The sequence below is a fragment of the Dipodomys merriami genome, unplaced genomic scaffold (assembly GCF_024711535.1).
Source record: "Dipodomys merriami isolate MVZ:Mamm:240054 unplaced genomic scaffold, mDipMer1.0.p SCAF_56, whole genome shotgun sequence".
Lineage (NCBI taxonomy): Eukaryota > Metazoa > Chordata > Mammalia > Rodentia > Heteromyidae > Dipodomys > Dipodomys merriami.
Window position 1 is genome coordinate 5183615 of NW_027206135.1, and position 21241 is coordinate 5204855.

Here is a 21241-nt window from a genome sequence, read left to right on the forward strand (position 1 = left end):
TCCAGAAACTCTAGACCTATATGCTTTATTCCCTCAGTCATTTCAAATACTGTAGGACTTCTGGCTATTTGCCTACTCATTTATGTTACATCTCCCACATTCATACATCAAATTTGTATAACCATTGATTTTTTTTTCTACCAAGTCTTAAGGTGATTAGTGTCTTTCTATATATATTTTTTATTATTATTATTTTTGTCAGTCATGGGGGCTTGAACTCTGGGCCTAAGCGCTGTCCCTCAGCTCTTCAGCTCAAAGCTAACATGTTACCACTTGAGCTACAGCGCCACTTCTATATGTCTTTATGCTGTTATGAGAAACCTCCATTTGGAAAGTCTTCATTGTTACAGAAGCACATCTTTAATAATGTCTCCAGACAAAAAAGCCTTACAGTTAATATAATGTTGGCACTCTGAGTTGCAGCTTAACAGGGAGGGCCTGAAAAAAGAATGAGAGGGATGTAATAAATATTTTTAGTAAAGTGTTGCCTTTGTCTTGTACAGAGCATGTGGAGTATGCTCTTTAAGTTAGTAAATATTTTTAAAGGTATAGATGCTTTGTTTTAACTACATTTTTTAATCATAAAATTTCTGATATTATATTTTTTCCATACTTAGAAGTTGTTTACCACCTTATTTTTGTTTGAAGTGTGATTTTTTTCTCTTTTTCTTTCCAGCCTCTTTTGCAAAACAAACAAACAAACAAAAAACAAAAAATGGGTTTCTCCTAATGAAATTGAGCAGATATCTTTTATAAGCCTTTTGAGCTGTGTAACAATATTTAGATACTTCATAATGAAGTAGGTCCTGAGAGGAGACTTGAGCTGGTATAGCTTTTTTCCAGGCTTTGCTTTTGTTTTAGGGATTTTAAAAAAAACCTTTAACCAAGATTAACTAGACCTTGGTTCCAACCAGCCCCGTTCTTGGAATGGAAAGAATGCCTCTAGGTCCCCCTCCCTTAAAAACCTAACCCACCTTGATTGTTCTGTTAAGGACTGACCAATAAAACAGATAAGTTATAATATGGCTCCAACTGGCGATACCACGTGCTTACAGTAAACCCTCCCTTTTGCACATGCTTACAGTAAAATTCGCCTATTAGCCACCTGTGTGTGGTCTGGTATGACCCCACTGGTCACCTGTGCATGACCAGGCTTGACCTCATGGATTTTGCCTTTAAAAACTAAAGACTGGGGGCCACTCACGGTCACAGTATCAGCTCCTGAGCCTGTACTGCAGCCCTGGCTAGTCAGTGGAGGAACTTTCTCAATAGAGTTGCTTCTTTATTAACAATTTTGTTGTGGTGGGCTCTGTCACTGCAGATGACTAGGTGGGCTTGCCTGCCTGAGTAGGGGTCTTCCTACTACAATAATTTGTCTTATTACATAATTGATAAAGGGGTGATGTGTATTAATGTTAGCTCAACCATATATTTATACTATCTGGGAATGTGTGGTTATAGTTCTGTGGTAGAAAAAATTTGTCAGTGTTCACCAGCTTATAAAAACTTAGTGTAAGTCCTTATATGTCTAAATAAATAATTAGATGCATTTACCATCACTGAGATTGTTTTGCTTAACTTGTTTTGTAAATGAAGGATAAAATGAAATCAGCGGTTTTTAGTAAGCTTATAGTTTGTTAGCATCCTGAACCATTTCTAATACTCAGCTCTCTCATTAGAATCTTCTCTTATTTAAAAGGTCTAGATAAAATTTTGAACAAATTTACTGTATACTGAGTAGAAACACCTTGCAGTTCAAAAAGGCCTTGGTTTTTAAAACTCAGTTCAATTATTAGTGATTTGCTGCAATTTAAACTTGAATATTCAGTTTTTTCATTTGTAAATTGATATTTGCAGTGCCTTTATAATTTGAATGATCATTTTACACTCTTGATTGATAAGTGTTAAGCTTCTTTAAATCTGAAATACTTTATTTATGTTAATGTAAAAGAATCTTGTCTACTTTTTAATAGCAGTTATAAATGTTATAAAATTTTAGTTAAAAGTGATATTCCCCCTTTAACATAATGTACTTCCATCTTTTGCCAGTATAACACTCAATATATTCCATCTTAAAATATTTATAAGATATTTCTTTGTTGTTTTGTATGTCCCTCCCCCACAGTATAACCCCTGTTTTCACTGTATTTGATGTTGGTATAATTTGTGGAGGGGAAGGGAAAAAAATAAATTGTTTAAATAGGGATACAGGTGGACCCATTGCAACAATGAGATGTACAAGACATTATGTCAAAAAGTGAACTTTACAACTTTGGTGCAGGGGTGGGGGAGCAGAAAGGGTGTGGGGGAGGAGATGGGGAGATGGGAAGGGATGGGAAGGGGAAACAAAAGAGGAGGCTACAATGCTTGATAAGAAATGTACTCATTGCCTTGCTCATGTAATTGTAACCCCTCTGTATGGTATTTTCACAATAAAAAAAAAATTTAGCCAGAGCAAAACGAAGAATAGATCTCTACTGGCCTGTGGTTCTTTAAATTTATTTTCTTAATTCAGTATATTCTTGAAGATATTTTTGTGTAATTAATACTAAATATTATGTTATTTATCACACAGCCCATAAACAGCATTGTGCTTATTGGAAGAGATACTTGAGTTTCTGTGTAGTTGAGTTTCTGTGATGATTGTAAATACGGTGCTAAAAATCACCTTATAAACTATCTGTACATTGTACAAACATGACTTGCTTTTTATCCAAATATTTTGTATCTTATAAATATGGTTAATGATACATCCCAAAACATTTTTTATGTTTAAAGAGAATGTAAAGTATTAGTTACCAGATAATATTCTAAGATTTGGTTTGGATACCTTTAGTGGGCTAATGTAAATAGTGACCAGTTGCCTAGGTTTTTCTGTAGAAATCATAATGTAGCTAACATAAGTAATGTGACAAAAATGTGAGGGGAAAATTTGATGATCTTTCAGTGAAGGGCAATATGGCACCTATGTCATTTTTTTTTCAGTACACTCTAACTTTCACTTGTTAGCACTCATTTATCCTGGAGCAGTGCTCTTCTCTTCCCACCTTAATAGCTCCACACGCAGAAGCAGCCCAACCACAAGTGTAGTTGGCTGGTAGTAGTCTCTAGGGATGTAGCTTAGTTGTCATTTTATTTATCTGCTACTATATGTCAGGCATTTTAAAGATAGTAGAGAGAACATTAAAGTTGGTGTAGCAAGTTCCCTGCCCCTGGTCATAAGTGAGAGTGATTTCTACTAGAGTTTGAGGAAGTGTAATTTGATAAGAATACTTAAAGTAGAAGTGGAAATGTAAGTAATACTTATTTTTTTCCTTTTATATGTAAACTAAACATCCTTTAAGTTCTAAAAAAATACATAAAGTAGTATATACATGTTTATACTCCAAAAAAAGACTCTACTTTCTCATCTATAAAATGAGAAGCATAACAGTTTCTACTTCAAAAGTTTAGATGGAGAACAAATCAGTCATACAGAAAATTTTGAAAGTCTCAGGCACACAGCTAGTAACCAAAACAGGTCAGTAGATATTCTTGGACTTTATAAAACTACACAGCTTGGGTCACCTAGAGTAGTAAAGAGTATGTTGAGGTGCTGCAACATTCTGTTATCTAGCTTCTCTCAGAAGTCCAACTCAAAAAATAGATCAAGGTCCCAATCCCCAAGACAGAAACCTTATTAGTTTTACATGTGAGTGACTAGAAGGAAACCAGAGGTACTGAAGAAAATCATGTTGGGGGCAAGTATACCTTCCAATGGCAAGGTTGAGGCATCTGACTTGCACTCTAAAGAGCAGAAGAGACAGTCCTTCCCTCCTGGTGAATTATAAACTAGGCATGACATCTGTGTGAGAGTTCTGTCACAAGGAACATGCATGCAATGGGTACATACACACACGGGAGACATAAAGTGATGTGAATCAGCAGTGACCAAAGTCATAGTATAGCAAGGTACTTAATCAAGGCTGTCCTACACTATGATCAATATGAAGACTGGAGAACATCCAGGTCTGCTGGCTTATGACCTCTAACAATCTAGAAATACTCTTGTAAAACACATTTCTTTGAGCTCTATAGTTCTTTTATCCTAACCTCTTAAATATGCCAATGATTTGCCAATTAAAACTCTTTCCCAAGCTATTATCTCTTTAAACCAGAAGTAGTTTATAAAAAATAAATCACCACATTTGGAGGCTAACCAGGATTGTGTACAAAACCTCAGAGACATGTTCCCTACCACTCCCCAATTCTGTTTCCTTTGCTGAACAATTCATTTATCTTTCTTGGCTTGGAAACTGGCCCTCCCACCTATAGTTCAGCAGCACCAGAGCTCATAACCCTAGCCTTTCTGGAAATAATTCCCTCAGCAGCATGGCAGCAAGCCAGTACAGGGCCTGACAACCAGCCCTGTGAAGAGCCACAGGCTCAGTAGGTGAAGAGGGCAAAAGGAATAGAGAAAACAGAAAAGACAGATCAGAATTATCTCTGAGAGCTATAAAACAAAACAAAACCAAAAACAAACTGTTGTGATCTGGAACTAGATGACTTCTCCTTGGGCAACAGAAACTATGTTCTACTTGGGCATTTTTCTAATACTCTGTTTTTGGCAAGACACCCCTACCATGCCTGTACTGCCTATACTAGACCCAATGACAAGGCAAATAGAGTATAATAGCCTCCTTTACTTAGGTTTCTTGCTCAAAATTCTTTTGTTCTATAACAAGTATAAGTCTAAGACAAGCAGAAAAGGTCAAAGCTATGGACTTATGACCATATAAGATTCTGTGAAGTGAAATGAACCCCAAGATAGGGACACAAATGTTTTTTTTTTCTTTCTTGCTATTGTTTGGAACGTATTTATAATGTACTATATTATTTTTTTGTTTCTTTTGTATGTTCTTCCCCCCACAGTATAACCCATTTTCACTGTATTTGATGTCATTGCCCTGTATCTTGTATAAACATTTTTCTAATTTGGGGGGGGGGGAGGGAAATAACAAAATACTGAAACAAGGATACAGGTTGACCCATTATAACAATGAGATGTACAAGACACCATGTTGAAAACAAACTTTACAACTTGGAGGTAGGGGGAGTTGGAGAAGTGGGGAAGGAAGGGATGGTAGGAGAAAAACAAAGGAGGAGGTAATAATCCTTGATAGGAAATGTACTCATTACCTTATTCACATAACTGTAAGCCCTCTGTACAGTATTTCTACAATAAAAGACATGCAAAAAGTTCTTTAAATCTGAAATCTTTTGTTCTGTTTGTCTCCCTGGTTATGAACAATCATCTTGCCATGGGAACTTGACAAATCACTGAAGCTCTCTGAATCTCAATATACTCAGGATAAACATACAGCCAGATAGCATGGTTCAACTTAATTTTTTTTGTGTGTCTGCCTGTCCTAAGGCTTGACCTCAAGGCCTGAGTGCTGTTTGTGAGTTTTGTGCTCAAGGCTAGTGTTCTACCACTTGAGCCACAGCTCCACTTCCAGCTTTTTGATAGTTAATTAGAGATAATTCCTGCCTTGGCTGTCATTGAACTGTAATCCTCAGATCTCAGCCTCCTGAGTAGCTAGGATTACAAGCATGAATTAACAGCACTGGCTTCAACTTAATTTCTTTACAATGTTGTGAAAGCTAGAAACATATAGGAACTATAGTTTGAATTTAAGCTTTTGATCTTTTTCTGGGCTACTGATATGCAGCATGATATATTTACAATGCTGGGCAGAGGCAGCAAAACAAAGCTCCAAGACATCCATACAATCAGGAGGGAAACAACCAAACTCTAGAGTATACTGTGTTGCTAAGCTACAATGTTTGCTATGTTGTGTCTTTTCCACTTTGAAAATTTTCAATTTCAATTAGATTTACTGGGATATAAATAACCTCATTATAGGTCAAAGAGCTTTTTTTTTTTTTGGTCAGTCCTGGGGCTTGAACTCCGCCTGGGTGCTATCCCTAAGCTCTTCAGCTCAAGGGGAGAACTCCACCCCTTCATCCACAGTGCCACTTCCAGTTTTCTGAGCAGTTTATTGGAGATGGCTTTGAATCACAGTCCTCAGATCTCCTGAGTAGCTAGGATTATGGGCATAAGCCACCGGTACCCAGCAAAGAGCATTTGCTTTAGTAAATCTTGACCCTGTCATGTATTATTCTTATATCCCTAAAATGACAAGGTAGTTATAAATGTATTAAAACTGTTTTAAAGCATAAAAGATATCACAAAGATTCAAAGGTGGAATATTCAGGAAGTGGGTTAGAAGGCCTCACAGCAAGCCATGCTTCATGGTTTGTCTCTAGAACAGTAGATCTGTAAGGGTTCATAGGTTTATCAATACAGTGCTTTCGAAAAATCTCATCTATAGAACAATATTAACATATAGTACATTTTAAAAAATGGCCCTTCCTGAAAAGACTCCACATAGAGCTCCCCTATGAACCAGCAATCCCACTTTTGGGCATTTACACAAATAATCACAAACAAGACCACACTAAAGCCACCAGCACAACTATGTTTATTGTAGCATTATTTACCATAGCTAAGATATGGAACCAACCCAGATGCCCCTCAGAAGATGAATGGATCAAGAAAATGTGATCTATCTGTCTATCTATCTATCTATCTATCTATCTATCTATCTATCTATCTATCTATCTATCTAGTCTATCTTGTCTATTTATCTATCTATAGAATTCCATTGTGTGTATGTATGTATGTATGTATCTACGATAAATACATACATACATACACACAATGGAATTCTATGCTTCCATCAGAAAGAATGACATCACCCCATTTGTTAGAAAATGGAAAGACTTGGAAAAAATTATATTAAGTGAAATAGGTCCTGTGGTTTCCCTTATTTGTCTGGGACAAGCAGAAAAGGTCAAAAGCTATGTACATATGACCAGGTAAGATGATGTTAAGCGAAATGAACCCAAGATAGGGACACAAGTGGGTTTTTCTTTCTTGCTATTGTTTCTAACGTATTTATAATGTACTATGTGATTTTTTTGTTGCTTTGTATGTTCCTCCTTTACAGTATAACCCCTGTTTTCACTATATTTGATGTCAGTACCCTGCATCTTGTATATACACTTTTCTAATTTGGGGAGGGGAAGGAAAAAACAAAATGTTTAAATAGGGACACAGGTTGACCCATTATAACAACGAGATGTACAATACACTATTCTGAAAAACAAACTTCACAATTTAGGTGGGGGAGGGAGGTATGTGGGAGTGTAGTTGTGGAGGTGGGAGGGAAGGGATGGTAGGGGAAAAACTAAAGGAAGAGGCAACAATGCTTGATAGGAAATATACTCATTACCTTGCTCATGTAACTGTAACCCCTCCATACACTATTTTTACAATAAAAAACATTAAAAAATAGCCCCATGGCCATGTTAGTTTAACAAAATGCTGGGCTAAAGAGATTTTAACTTCAAGCCTTCTCAACACCTTAAATAGGGAAGCTTTTTTCTCTTTAATGAAATGTTTTAAGCTGGGCGCCCATAACTCATGCCTGTAATCCTAGCTACTCAGGAGGCTGAGATCTAAGGATTGAGGTTCAAAGACAGACTGGGCAGGAAAGTCTGTGAGACTCTTATCTCCAATAAACCACTAGAAAACTGGAAGTGGCACTGTGGCTCAAGCAGTGGAGCATTCGCCTTGAGCTGAAGAGTATAAGGACAGTGCCCAAGCCCAGAGTTCAAGCCCCACATCCAACCAAAAAAAAAAAAAAAAAAAGGAAATGTTTTGGATGATGTTTTATAGAATATATTTTAGGAAGTGCTAATTTTGACTTTGTTCCTCCTTATATACAAGGAAGATGGGACTAAATTCTAGGTTTCTTAACTCCTGGAAGGTATCCCAGGGTCCAATTTAAAGCATTAGGCAAGGAGTGATAGCAAGGAAGAATACTGCTGCACAACTGCAAAAGTTGCATTTACTCAAGTCTCAAGGTTTGTCATCCTTAAATCATTACACAGGACAATCACTATCCTACTGCTTGGACTTAGATGATGGGTCACCTTGGAAAACAGCAATACATCTTTTCTAGCCCATGCAAAGGTGAGAAAAATTCCTAGTGCTGTCTATGTGCTCCTCTTTTACATTATATATCCATAGTTAATCCTTCTCCAACTGTACATATGTACAGTATAAAATTCAGATGAAAACTAAAAGAAAATTGTATTACATAGTAGCAGTGACAGACTAGAAAGATAGTCTCCCATGTTTGGCATTAAAACAGCCACCTCCAAATCTTCAATGGGGAGATGGGTCATTGTTGGGTTTACCTAAGGTTCATCAGAGGAAAATAATACATGAACAATGACTGTTCCTTTACCTTCTTTTTGGATTTGAAGACATTACACCTGAAAATGTTGCTGGCACCATCTCGAGCAATATAGCTGAAGATCTTCAAGTCTTGGGAATCGTGAGAGACATAGAAGATCCTAGGGGAAAAGCAACAAAAAATATACTGAAAATGGCAGTAGATTCAAATCTTCCATAGGAAGAACAGGCAGAAGACAGAGCTCACTAAAGTTAAATTACTAAAGAAAGTCTTCTTCCTATGGGATCAGAACTCCACACTGCAAGACAACTTTTCAATAAGTTCCCTAAATTCAGCTGTTCATATGAGTGATGCCAAATGTGAGAGAAGCCTGGGTTAAATATAGAACCTATACTATTAGGAGCTATCTCCTGAGGTGGCAAACCTGACCTGGTAACTTCTATATGAGAAGGAAAGATTGTTGTTATCCTTATCAGAGAAACAAATCTGCATCTTCCCAGAGAAATGTGTATACGTTTCCTAATGCCTCTTCACTGTTATCCACAAATGCAAACCATGCTGGGAAACTAAAACACTCCTTTGCATTCTTTTTTTGTTTGTTTGTTTTTGTTGGTGGTGGGGCTTGAACTCTTGACCTAAGTGTTGTCCCTGAATTCTTCAGCTCAAGGTGAGCTCTCTACCACTTGAGCTACAGCCCACTTCTGTTTTTCTGGTGGTTAACTGGAGATAAGTCTCACAAACTTTTCTGCCTGGGCTGGCTTTGAACCGCAGTCCTCAGATCTCAGCCTCCTGAGTAGCTAGGATTACTGGTGTGAGTCACAGACATGAGCCACCCAGCTCCTTTGCATTCTTTTTTTTTTCCAGTTGGTCGTGGGACTTGAACTCTGGGCTTGGGCACTGTCCCTGCACTCTTCAGCTCAAGGCAAGTGTGCTACTGCTTGAGCCACAGAGATACTTCTGGGTTTTTAGTGGTTTATTGGAGCTAAGAGCCTCACAGACTTTCCTGCCCAGGCTGGCTTTGAACTGTGATCCTCAGCTCTCAGCCTCCTGAGTAGCTAGGATTACAGGTGTAAGCCACCAGAACCTGGCTTCCTTTGCATTTTTGTAGGTGATTATAGCTCTATCTGCCCCTCTGACAGGACTATGGCTTCCACAGATTCATTTCTTGAATCAGTTAGTGCTTTGAGAGGATGAATGGGGTTTTCTCAGCAGCTTACACATAAGTGTAATTATGCAAATAAAAAAATGCTCTCAAGAACCATTAGGCAGAATAGGGAAAGGTCATGATAGAGGATGCTGTTACAGACATCATCTTATAGTCATGCAGAGACCTAAGAATGTAAGGGAACAAGTCACAGGAACAAAGATACTGCAGGAAGAGAGAACAGAAAGATTAAAGCTCTGTGATGTGCAGAAAGTACTAAAAAGAACATGTGAAATGTCAAGTATGAGTCAAGAGGAATGAGTATAATCATAACAGGGTCACAGAAACTATCATCCACGAGAACACAGAAGACATTGACAGTCACAGTTTATATTCTGTGAATTGAGAAGCCTTTGGAGACTTCTGAACAGAGGACTGACTTCTTTGTGCTTCCTTAGAACTAGAGTATCCTCTGATTAATTTGAATTGAAGAAGGTAGGAACAAGGGTAGAGGCAGAAGAAAAAGAAAAATTATAAGCAAAGTGTCCTAGTGGAAAATCTTAAGTAGGCCTAGGATAGGGTATCATCAGAACCACCAGGTCTGAATACTGTTGGATGTGAGGTAAAGGCAGGAAGATGAAGAAAATGGCCAGTAGAATTAAGTTTTGGGTGACTCAAAGATGAACATCATTGGGGTCACATCCTATCCAGAAAGTATTTTTCCTCAATGAAAATATTGATGACTTTTACCCAAGGGTTTAACTGGCCTGTTTTGTTGTTGTTGTTGTTGTTGTTGTTGTTTATTTTGGTTTTGGTTTTTAAATGTCAGTGTTTTATAGGAGAAAAAGAATGGGATTTGGTGCTTTAAAGTCTTTATAATTTTACTACTTAGTATATACAAGGCAAACCATCAAGATGCTCAGTTGTGCTATCTATAAAGCAGGACCTATTAACAGAAACACTTGCAGGGTTATTGTGAAGATAAAGTATTTAATAAAGTGCCATTTTACTTCTCTTTATTGATGCAGTTTGTAAATAGTCCAGTAGCTGAGATTTTCCCCAGAAGCCTGGGAGGGACATTCAAAAGAAGAAAAGCACTGGACAGAAACTCAAGTTCATGTTAAGGATCACAGGTTCTTTGCTAAACTTTGAAAGAAGTTATTTCAGGTTCTAATCTTGTTTCCCCAAAGTGGCTTAGTCACTTTTCTCAACTTTTACCATAATAATCAAGAATCAAGAAGGCCACAGAGTCCCTGGTGTTTGTAATAATGCCAAACTACCTTCTTATCAAAGGGACAAGTCAGCAATGGCACCTCAGCATTTCCTGTTTGAACGGTTGGCCATTCCTCCCAACCCTTCCTATCAGACATCCCCTCTGGAATATCTTTGAAACTTCTCAAATTTATCAGGTCCCTACCTGAATTCACCATAATCCCCCAAATTTGCCAAACAAACATGGTCACACTCCAGTGCTCTATCTTAATAATGAAACACTGAATCCATTCAAGTCAGAAATCTAGGTGACTCCCTTGGTTCCTTATTCCACTTTTCCTAGAAGGTCACTAATGACTGCATCCCAGCAGGGGAATTCCCTGCTATGTCCGTGATTTGTGTTTTCAACTCCATGGGCACTACTTTTGTTTTCATTTTTTAAACTAGACTTTTGCAATATCCTCTGTATGCCTGACTTTCTGCTTCCTAGCACACTAACCCTGACCCATTCTCCACATTGCTGGCAAAGGAATATATATTTTTATTGTAAAGATACTATACAGAAGGTTTGCAGTTACATGAGTATGGTAATATAGAGCATTGTTACCCCCTCCTTTGTTTTTCCCCTACCATTCTTTCCTTCCCCATCTCTCCAACCCCTCCCTTCCCACCCCCAAAGCTGTAAAGTTTGTTTTCAACATAGTGTCTTGTACATCTCATTGTTACAATGGGACAAACTGTATCCTTGTTTCAGCATTTTGTTATTTCCCTTCCCCTCCCCAAATTAGAAAAATGTATATATAAAATGCAGGGCACTGGAGTCAAATACAGTGAAAACAGAGTTTATACCATGGGGGAAGGGGGGAAGAACATACAAAAGAAACAAAAAAATCACATAGTACATTAAAAAAAAAAAAACAGCGACAAAGAAAAAACCCAAAGGGATGCTTTTTTAAAAAGGTATTCTACATCCCATTATTTTTCTCTTGAAACTTCCAAAGGCTTCCTACTGCCTTCAGGTTGAAGTTCAAATTCCTGAATATGAAGGAATGAATCCTCATGTCACCAGAATTCTGACCTACACAAACTTTCAGAACTAGCTACATATATCTTCCGGCCTTTGAAACTGCTATGGACATACTGCAATACTTGGCTCAGATGAAGTAAGTGGACCCTGAGATGGGGCCACAGCTGGTATGATTCCATTTTGAGCTTTGCCTTTGTTTTAGGGATTTTAGACTTGATAGGCCTAGTTCCCAGAATGAAAAAAAAAATGCATCTGGTCCCCCTTCCCTTAACAACCTAACCCACCCCTGATTTTGAGTTAAAGACTGATCCATAAAACAGGTTGCAATCTAGCTCCAACTGGCAACACCACCTGCTTATGGTAAAACCTGCCTTTTGCACATACTTACAGTAAATTCCGCCTATTGGCCACCTGTGTGTAGTGTGGCATGACTGTACAATCCTTTGTGTGTTAAGATACCATTGGTTACCTGCTCATGACCAGGCTCAACCTCATGGATTTTGCATTTAAAAACCAAACAATGGGGGCTGCTCAAGGTTGCAGTGTCAGCTCCTGAGCCTGTGCTGTGGCCCTGACCAGTCAGTGTAGGAACCTTCTCAATAAAGTTGCTTCTTAGCATCCCAAGTGCCAGCACATCACTGTGAGATATGGTAGGTAAGTATATCTTGCTTAGGAAGGAAAAAGGCATATCCACTGTCATGAACAAATACTCATAATGTAGTCTGCCTAGCAACTCATCCCCAATCTCTACTCTCACTCCAGGAACTCTGGTCCAGTTAGTTCAGATGCATCACATAAGACTCCTTTGATTTTGAGTTTTTAATTCATTATGTAGTACCCTAGAGACAGAGAACTATATTTAAAGCTGGTTAGCAGAGATGAATATGATCTGGCATGCGAACAAGACACAGAGATGTGGAAGGTACAAAAGGAGAGCAGTAAGCTAAGATTAAATTTGACCTTCACAAAGCACCTTTTAAAAAATCCAATGACAATCTATGCACAGAAGCAGCCACTCTTTTTGGACTCTGGAGACTGCTCAACTTCCTATGTCTGAGTTCAGAAATCTATGAAAAGTAAATAACCTCTAGCCAGCCAAAAAGCCACCAATAGCTTAGAAAGTTTCCATTAATACAACCAAGAAGCAGAAAGTTTTTCCATATGACTTCGTTCATCAACAAATTAATATATCAACTAATTAAATATTAATATCCATACTTCCAGATTTTGAATACATCCAAAGAACATTACCTCTTATCACCACTGCTTGGTTTTCTTAAGAACTGTGAAAATATGGTAGATTCAAGGGAGATGTCAAATAGTGTAATTCCTTAGAAAGCCAAAATCAAAGTCCAGAAAAATATGAGGAAGCAGGTATTCAAAATGGGTGCAATGGGGTCTAGGGGAAAGGGGTAGATGAATGAAGAGGAGAAGGGAAGGGGGAAATGAAGGGGAAAATCCAATGCATATCCTACAGAATTAAGAAGAGTGAGGGAGGGGATGAGTAGGGAGGGATGAGTGTAAACCTTGGAAGGGGTGACATTGATCAAGATATATTGTTTTCACAACTGCTTTGTTAAATGGGAACTCACTTATACAACTACTTAAGGATAATGCAAAAATAAAATAAAATAAAAAAAGAATTTTGAAGGTGAGCACTATCGAGAATGGAAAGGTTTACCTTTCTCTTTCCTTAAGACCACTGTAGTTATGATCATACTTCCACAAAACAACTATGTTTAGCTTCTTAACTTTCACCATAATTTTCAAGCATAGGATAACAAAGAGGATGACCAGAGTTCATACAGTTCCTAAGGTTTTATAAAGCTTTGTTCTCTACTTAAATTTCATAAGATTTCTTGCTTTTGTTTCAAAACATACACATAATAAAATTTTTTCATTACTAATGGAATTGTTTTGCTATACAAACCACATCAATAAACTTCTGCCAATTCTGATGGCCATAAACATATCAAAATGAGTGAAAAATAAACATCTTGGAGAAACTAGATTTGTTTGGGTTGACAAAATGATAAGAATCACCAGACCCACTGCCAAAGCTGCTCTTTGCAGACTATTAATCTACAGAAAACTCTTATTTTCCTTTGGATCACAGACAAAAAACAGAAACAGAGAAAAGACCTGTGAAGTCTTTGAGCAACCTTGTTGGTCAGGGTTTGTCACTCTGGAGGGCATATCCCTTCCATAATTTCCCTTACATTGATTGGAAATATACCCACAGGAATTCACTGGAAGAAAATGGATATATAGGCCCTGGGGTGGGACAGATTTAAATTTCATCCCAAGCTCTATTACTTTCTAGCTGTGAGAATCCAGTCATTGCCTTGATCTCCTCATTCTTTACCTGTGAAATGGGATAGCATATTGGTGTACCTCACCAGATCTAAAGCATCAATGAATGCTGAGGGACTGGCTATAGCAAACAATTAATGATGGACATTCTTATATTCCATACTATTTCTCTATTTCTCTCCTTTTCAGCCTTACAGAGTAAAGCTAAACCTTCTTCCAAATAGCAAGGCACAAAATATGTGGAAGTAACCACCATGTTTATTTTATTTTTTATTTGTTTATTTATTTTTTCTGGTCGTGGGGCTTGAACTCGGTGCTTGGGCACTGTCCCTCAGATATTTAGCTCAAGGCTAGTGCTCTACCACTTGAGCCACAGCAACACTTCCAGTTTTGTTTTTTGTTTTTGTTTTTGTTTTAAGAGAAATGCTTCCTATTTCTTAAACAGTTCCCATTTTCCAGATCCCTTATTTCTTAGAGTTTTGGGGTGAGAAAAAATTTAGGTACAAATCTTAGTTTTGCTACTTCCTAGCTGGCAAATTACTGTGGAAACTCCATTTACTCATCTAAAATAGGCATAGGAATGACTTTTTCGTAATGCTGTTTTAAATGTTAACCCACACACTGTGTTCAACATGATGCAAAATGCTTGGTGAGTCACTTTCTCAGTAAAACATAAATTATATCTTCATTGTTAACACTTTTTGAATGTATACCAATTTGCCAATAACTCCTTTAAAATATACAAACTGAATGTACTTTCATTAAGGGATCTAAACACTACAGAAAGAATATTTGAATAAATATTTTCTAAGCCTGAGAACTGAGTTTTTAGCAGAATAGTTTTAACGATGTTTTGCTTTATTTACAGCACATCTCCTTGTTGCTTAGACTATCTATGGTCAGCTCAAGTGCTCAAAGCTAATTTGCACACTTGCTCTAAGGCAGATTTCCTGATCATGCCTGGGTACCTTGTTTCTAGAACTGCCTTCCAATGATCCCTGTTTCCTTTTCGAGCTCTAAGGCAGATTTCCTGATCATGCCTGGGTACCTTCCTTGTTTCTAGAACTGGCTTCCAATGATCACTTTTTCCTTTTCGAGCCCGCACAGTCCAATACTATTCTGGGAACATCATGAGGGTGTTTCTGATGAGATTCACAACTGACTCAATAGACTGGGTAAAACAAACCATTCTCCCTAAATGTGATTAGAACTCATCCAATTAATTGAAGACCTGAATGGAACAAAATCTATCTAAGCTAAAGACATTGCTCCTCCTATTTTAAGCTATGGATATTTTCTGGCCTTCAAACTTAGATGAAAACATTAGCTCTTCTTGAGTCTTAAGCCTATCAGTTTTTAGAATGGAACTTAAACATCAGTTTTTCTAGTTTTCAGACTCAGACTAGAGCCAGCAAGTCCTGCTACATATAGCTCAAAGCACAGAATCTGCATCTAGGGGACCTAAGTCTGCCAAGGGGTCTTGAGTAAACTCTGTTCTTTTCCTTTGCTTCTTTTCTTGTTCTGAGAGTGAGAATAATGAAACATTTTTTTAGAATAGGTGTAAGGTTTGAATGAGAAAATGGATGAACAACTGAGGAAATAAACCTAGACATGTCAAAGGAAAGAACTAAGAGAAATGCTTATTGTTCTCCCAACATTGATATCTCTTTGAAGGTAGGGAAAGGTAGTCCTCCAGTTGGAATATGACACTGTATTAGTCTGTATTTGTTACTATAATAAATACATGAGGTTGGCTCCATTTAAAAGAAAACATGTTTATTCAGCTAACAGTTTGGGAGGCTGACAGTTTAATAAGAGCATGATATAGCTCTAGTGAGACCCCATTTGGCTGAATTACATCATATGAATACTTGTGTATCTCCATGTCTCTCTCCTTATGAAGCCATGGAGATTCCAATCTAATGAGCTGATCTTGTCTAGTCTGCCGTGGTCTAGTCTAATTATCCTAATCTCTAATGACTTCCTAAAGCCTCTATCTCCAAAAAATATTGTTTCTACTCAGTATCATTATTAATGTTGGATTTAGGATATTAAACATCTGCATGAATGGAGGTATCATGCCACATTGAAATCTTAGCAGTCAGAGGTTTTTCTCCCTAGATCCTAGAAGACATGGATATTTCTAACCCCAAAGGATAACACAAAAATAAATAGGAAAGGAATCCAACTAGAAAAAAAAGTCTAGCAAATAAGCTGGATGCCGGTGGCTCACGCCTGTAAGCCAAGCTATTAAGGAGGTTGAGATCTGAGGATCGCAGTTCAAAGCCAGCCCAGGCAGGAAACTCCATGAGGCTCTTACCTCCAATAAACCACCAGAAAACCGGAAGTGGCACTGTGGCTCAAGTGGTAGAGCACTAGCCTGAAGCTGAAGAGCTGAGGGACAGTACCCAGAGTTCAAGCCCCATGACCAACAACAACAACAACAAAAATCTAACATGCAGATGGGGGATACAAATCAAAGTGGTTTTCTTAAGGACAATCTCTAGGAAATTAAGAATAATGTGAAAAATGGACTAGACAGAAAAGAAAATCAACCTGCTTAAGGCAAACTGAGTGAAGTCTGTCTATGAAGATTTGGTCAAGGGGAAATCCAGCATAACCTCTGCCCTAGGGAACCATGACTCCCAGGGCATATAGCCCACACAAATTTGTGTCCTACACACCCCACCTCTCTACATGTGTTATCTTTAAAAGACCAGAGAAGATCTTAGAAAGGCACAAGGATGGAGGGAGGTCAGAACAACATCTGAAACCATAGGAAGGAATGGACTCTTTACACAGTCTAAACACTCTCTTCCCACTCAGCCCTAGGGCATGAATACAGTTTCACATGCCTATACTGAGTTGCCTCTCACTCTTCTTCACATGCCTCTTACTTAATTTTAATCTAATCTTTAGATAACCTTGTCCTTCATGTTGATCATTTTCTCTCTCATTACTGGTTTATTCTGTTCATCTTGTTCCTCCCACTGTATGTACAGGACTCTATAATTTTAGCTACTTTTCTCTTATTAGCCGATACTTTAATCTCTCTCTTTTTTGATTCCACATTCTTGATTTGAAGACTGCCTTCCTCTACTTTCACTTTCTCAGGGCTGCCCTTTGGCATGGAAGAAGGGTAATAAACTTAAGCACTGGTGTCCACAGTCTTCATGAGATAGGACTCTTTACTGTCACAGACATATAAGTGTTGGAATACACCAGCCATCCATATTTGTCACTATGATTGGTCCATGTGTCATGCTTTGCTATGGTCATGTTCTAGAAGGGCTTCTGGGATTCTAGAAATAAAAGCAACCTTGAGAAACAACAGTAGAGTTCATTTCTTTAACTACAGGCACAGAAATGCAAACACAGAATCTGATTTCTAAGATCTTTTTAAGGAACAAAAAACACAAATGTCTAAATTATTGTTGTAAAGATCTACTATGTAACTAGAGTAAAAAAAAAAGCAATCAATTGAGTTTTAAACTCCAATGAGTACTATACAAATGTGTATTTATCTTTTGAAAGTCTAGTTAAGACACCCTCATGGTCTATCTCAGCAGTTAATTTATGTTTTACTTTCATAGTTGTTAACAAGTTCTTTCTTATGTCTCGCTAAAATACCTCTATGCTTTATTTGAATCAACTTCCCAGCAACACACAGGCCTTTCTTTTTTTTTTATTGTATTTTTTTTTTAATTTTATTTTATTTTATTTGAGAACATACTGTACAGAGGGGCTACAATTACATGGGCAGGATAATGCATACATTTCTTACCAAGCATTGCAGCCTCCTCCTTTGTTTACCCTTCACCTCCCTTCCCAGCCTCTCCCCACCCAATTATACCCCCCTCCCCCCCCACACCGACATTGTAAAGCTGGTTTTGAGATGACATTTTGTACTTCTCATTGTTGCAACAGGTCCACCTGAATCCTTAAACGACTTGTTTGTCCCCATCTCCTCCACATGTTATACTGACATCAAATATAGTGAAAGCGGGGGTTACACTGTGGGGGAGGGACATACAAAGCAACAAAGAAATAATCTTATAAATGCGTTAGAAACACATGCATGAAAGAAACGAAAACATTAAAATGCATATTTAAGGGTTCATTTTCCTAACATCACATTATCTGACCTTTTCCGCTTGACTCATACCTATACTAGATATTGCAAATAAGGGAAACCATGGGACCTATGCTTCTTTGGGCCTGGCTTACTTCACTTAATATAATTTTTTCCAAACCTTTCCATTTCCTGACAAATGGGGAAATGTCATTCTTTCTGATGGAGGCATAGAATTCCATTGTGTATATATACCACATTTTCTTGATCCATTCATCTACTGAGGGGCATCTGGGTTGGTTCCATATCTTAGCTATGGTAAATAATGCTGCAATAAACATAGTTGTGCTGGTAGCTTTAGTGTGGTCTTGTTTGTAAACATTTGGGTAAATGCCCAAAAGTGGGATTGCTGGATCATAGGGGAGATCTATGTGAAGTCTTTTGAGGAACCTCCATACTGCTTTCCAAAGTGGTTGGACAAGTTTACATTCCCACCAACAATGAAGTAAGGTTCCTTTCTGTCCACATCCCCTCCAGCGTCTGTTGTTGTTAGAGTTCTTGATTTTTGCCGTTCTAACTGGGGTGAGGTGATATCTCAATGTTGTTTTGATTTGCATTTCTTTTATGGCTAGGGATGTTGAACATTTCTTCATGTGTCTATTGGCCATCCTTCTTTCTTCTTCAGAGAAGCTTCTCTTTAAGTCTTTCGCCCACTTATTTATTGGGCAGTTGTTTCTTTGAGGATTTGTTGTTGGGGATTTAATTTTTTGAGTCCAAGTATATTTTAGATATGAGACCCTTGTCCGTTGTATGGCTAGTAAAGATCTTCTCCCAATCGGTGGGCTTTCTATTGATCTTGCTAGCTATGTCATTTGCCCTGCAGAAGCTCTGCAACCTTATGCAATCCCATTTGTCCAACCTTTCTTTGATTTGTTGTGCTTCCGGGTCTCTATTCAGAAAATTTCGGCCTGAGCCAAGGAGACCTAGGGTTTCTCCTATTCCATCCTGTAATGTTTTCAGAGTGTCTGCTTTGAGTTCAAGGTCTTTGATCCATTTGGAGTTGATTCTGGTGCAGGGTGATATATAAGGATCTAGCTTTAGTTTTCTACATGTAGTTAACCAATTTTGCCAGCACCATTTACTGAAGAGGCTGTCTTTGTTCCATTCTATTGTTTTAGCTTCCTTATCGAAGATTAGATGGCTATAGGTCTGTAGGTTCATTTCTGGGTTTTCAATTTTATTCCATTGGTCCTGAGGTCTGTTCTTATGCCAATACCAAGCTGTTTTGATTACTATGGCTTTATAGTAGAGTTTGAAATTTGGTATTGCTGGAGGACCAGCAGTGTTCTTTCCGTTGAGGAGCGTTTTTGCTATTCGGGGTCTTTTATTGTTCCGTATGAATTTTTGGATTGCCTCTTCTATTTCCTTGAAGAATGAGGGTGGAATTTTGATAGGTATCGCGTTGAATTTGTAGATTGCCTTGGGAAGTATTGCCATTTTCACGATGTTAATCTTGCCAATCCAGGAGCATGGGAGGTTTTGCCATTTTTTAAGTTCTGTGTTGATTTCCTTTTCCAAGATTTTAAAGTTTTCATCATAGAGGTCCTTCACTTCTTTGGTTAAGTTAATTCCTAGGTATTTTATTTTTTGTGGGGCTATTACAAATGGAGTTGCTTTCCTAATTTCAGCCACACTTTTCTCATTGTCACACAGGCCTTTCTAAATGCCAAGTACATGATAATTTAATTTCCTTGTGTTCTGTACTGGACAAGTAGGCAAAAAAGGGGGGGCACTATGCCTCACAAAAACCACTGTATAAAAATCTTTCATATACTCCCCAAGGCTCTAACTTCTCTTCAACACTCGTAATTTCTCCAAAAAAATTTCAACTGTGATTGGTTGTCAAAACACAAATACATTTCTGTGAGCTGCTATTTTTCTCTCCTCTTCATCTGTGTGGGGCAAGGCTATGAAATGTCCCCACAAAAGGCCCATGTATTAAAAGTTTGTTCCCACAGCAATATTCTGAGGTGACAGGATCATCATGAATTTGACTTCATCATCCACTTATGGATTCACAATTTAATGGCATTACTGGGATGTGGATGGAAATCAGGGGATGGGATTTAGTTGGAGGAAGCAGGACACTGGGGGTACATCCTGGAAAAACATGTCTTGCTCCTGTTCCCTTCTTTTCTTCCTCTGCTTCCTGGCTTCCAGGAAATGAGCATCCTTCCTTTTCTATGCCCTTTCTCCATTGTGTTTTGTTTTCATGAAAGCCTAAGGGCAAGGGAATCAACTGACTAATGGGGGAAAGACCCTAAAGCCTCTAGAGTCAAAAAAAAATCTTTCCTCCTTTAAATTTTTTATTTTCTTTAGCTATTTTGTAGCAGTAATAAAAAACTGACTAATACAGTTTGTGTTATCTGGGTTTAGATCTTCAGCTTGCTCATCCTGGGGAGGGAGTTAGTTCATTTTTAGGAAAAATGTAGGACATTTCTCATGAGCATCAGACTTCATAAAGACTCTTTTTTTTAATGGTCAATTGCAGAGGATGAACTTTGGGCCTGGGCACTGTCCCTCAGCTCTTCAGCTCAAGGCTAGTGCCTTACCACTTGAGCCACAGCACCACTTCTAGCTTTTTCTGCATATGTGGTGTGGAGGAATCGAACCCAGGGCCTCATGCATGTGAGGCAAACAATCTACCACTGAGCCAACTTCCCAGCCCAAGAATCTTGTTCATAGACATGACTTTCATTCCTGAATCAAAGAGCAGAGAGAAAGCCAACAAACACCTTGAATGTGTCATTCTTAGAGGACAGGGAGGATCTTAGAAGAGTACTAGGGTGATAGGAGACAAACTAATTGGTCTTATGTTTTGCTAAAAGAATGCTATCAGAGGGGCTGGGAAGGTGGCTCAGTGGTAGAGCACTTGCCTTGCATGCCTGAGGCCCTGGGTTCGATTCCTCAGCACCACATAAGCAAAAAAGAAAAAAGCCAGAAGGGGGCTCTGTGGCTCAAGCGCTAGAGCACTAGCCTTGAGCTGAAGAGCTGAGGGACAGCACCCAGGCCCAGAGTTCAGGCCCCATGATGGGACCCAAAACAAACAAACAAACAAACTTGAGCTGAAGAGCTGAGGGACAGCACCCAGGCCCAGAGTTCAGGCC

At 38.3% G+C, this 21241-nt stretch overlaps 1 protein-coding gene across 6 annotated transcripts in view; it reads right to left on the reverse strand.

Annotated features, from left to right (window-relative positions):
- The window catches only part of LOC138812193 (carboxyl-terminal PDZ ligand of neuronal nitric oxide synthase protein), a 342407-nt gene that overhangs the window by 58670 nt on the left and 262496 nt on the right, over positions 1-21241 (reverse strand). For all 6 annotated transcript variants that reach the window (XM_070000193.1, XM_070000187.1, XM_070000188.1 and 3 more), the window contains exon 5: positions 8358-8466. In XM_070000193.1, the coding sequence (XP_069856294.1) occupies positions 8358-8466 (109 nt within the window). The remainder of the gene's footprint in view (positions 1-8357; positions 8467-21241) is intronic.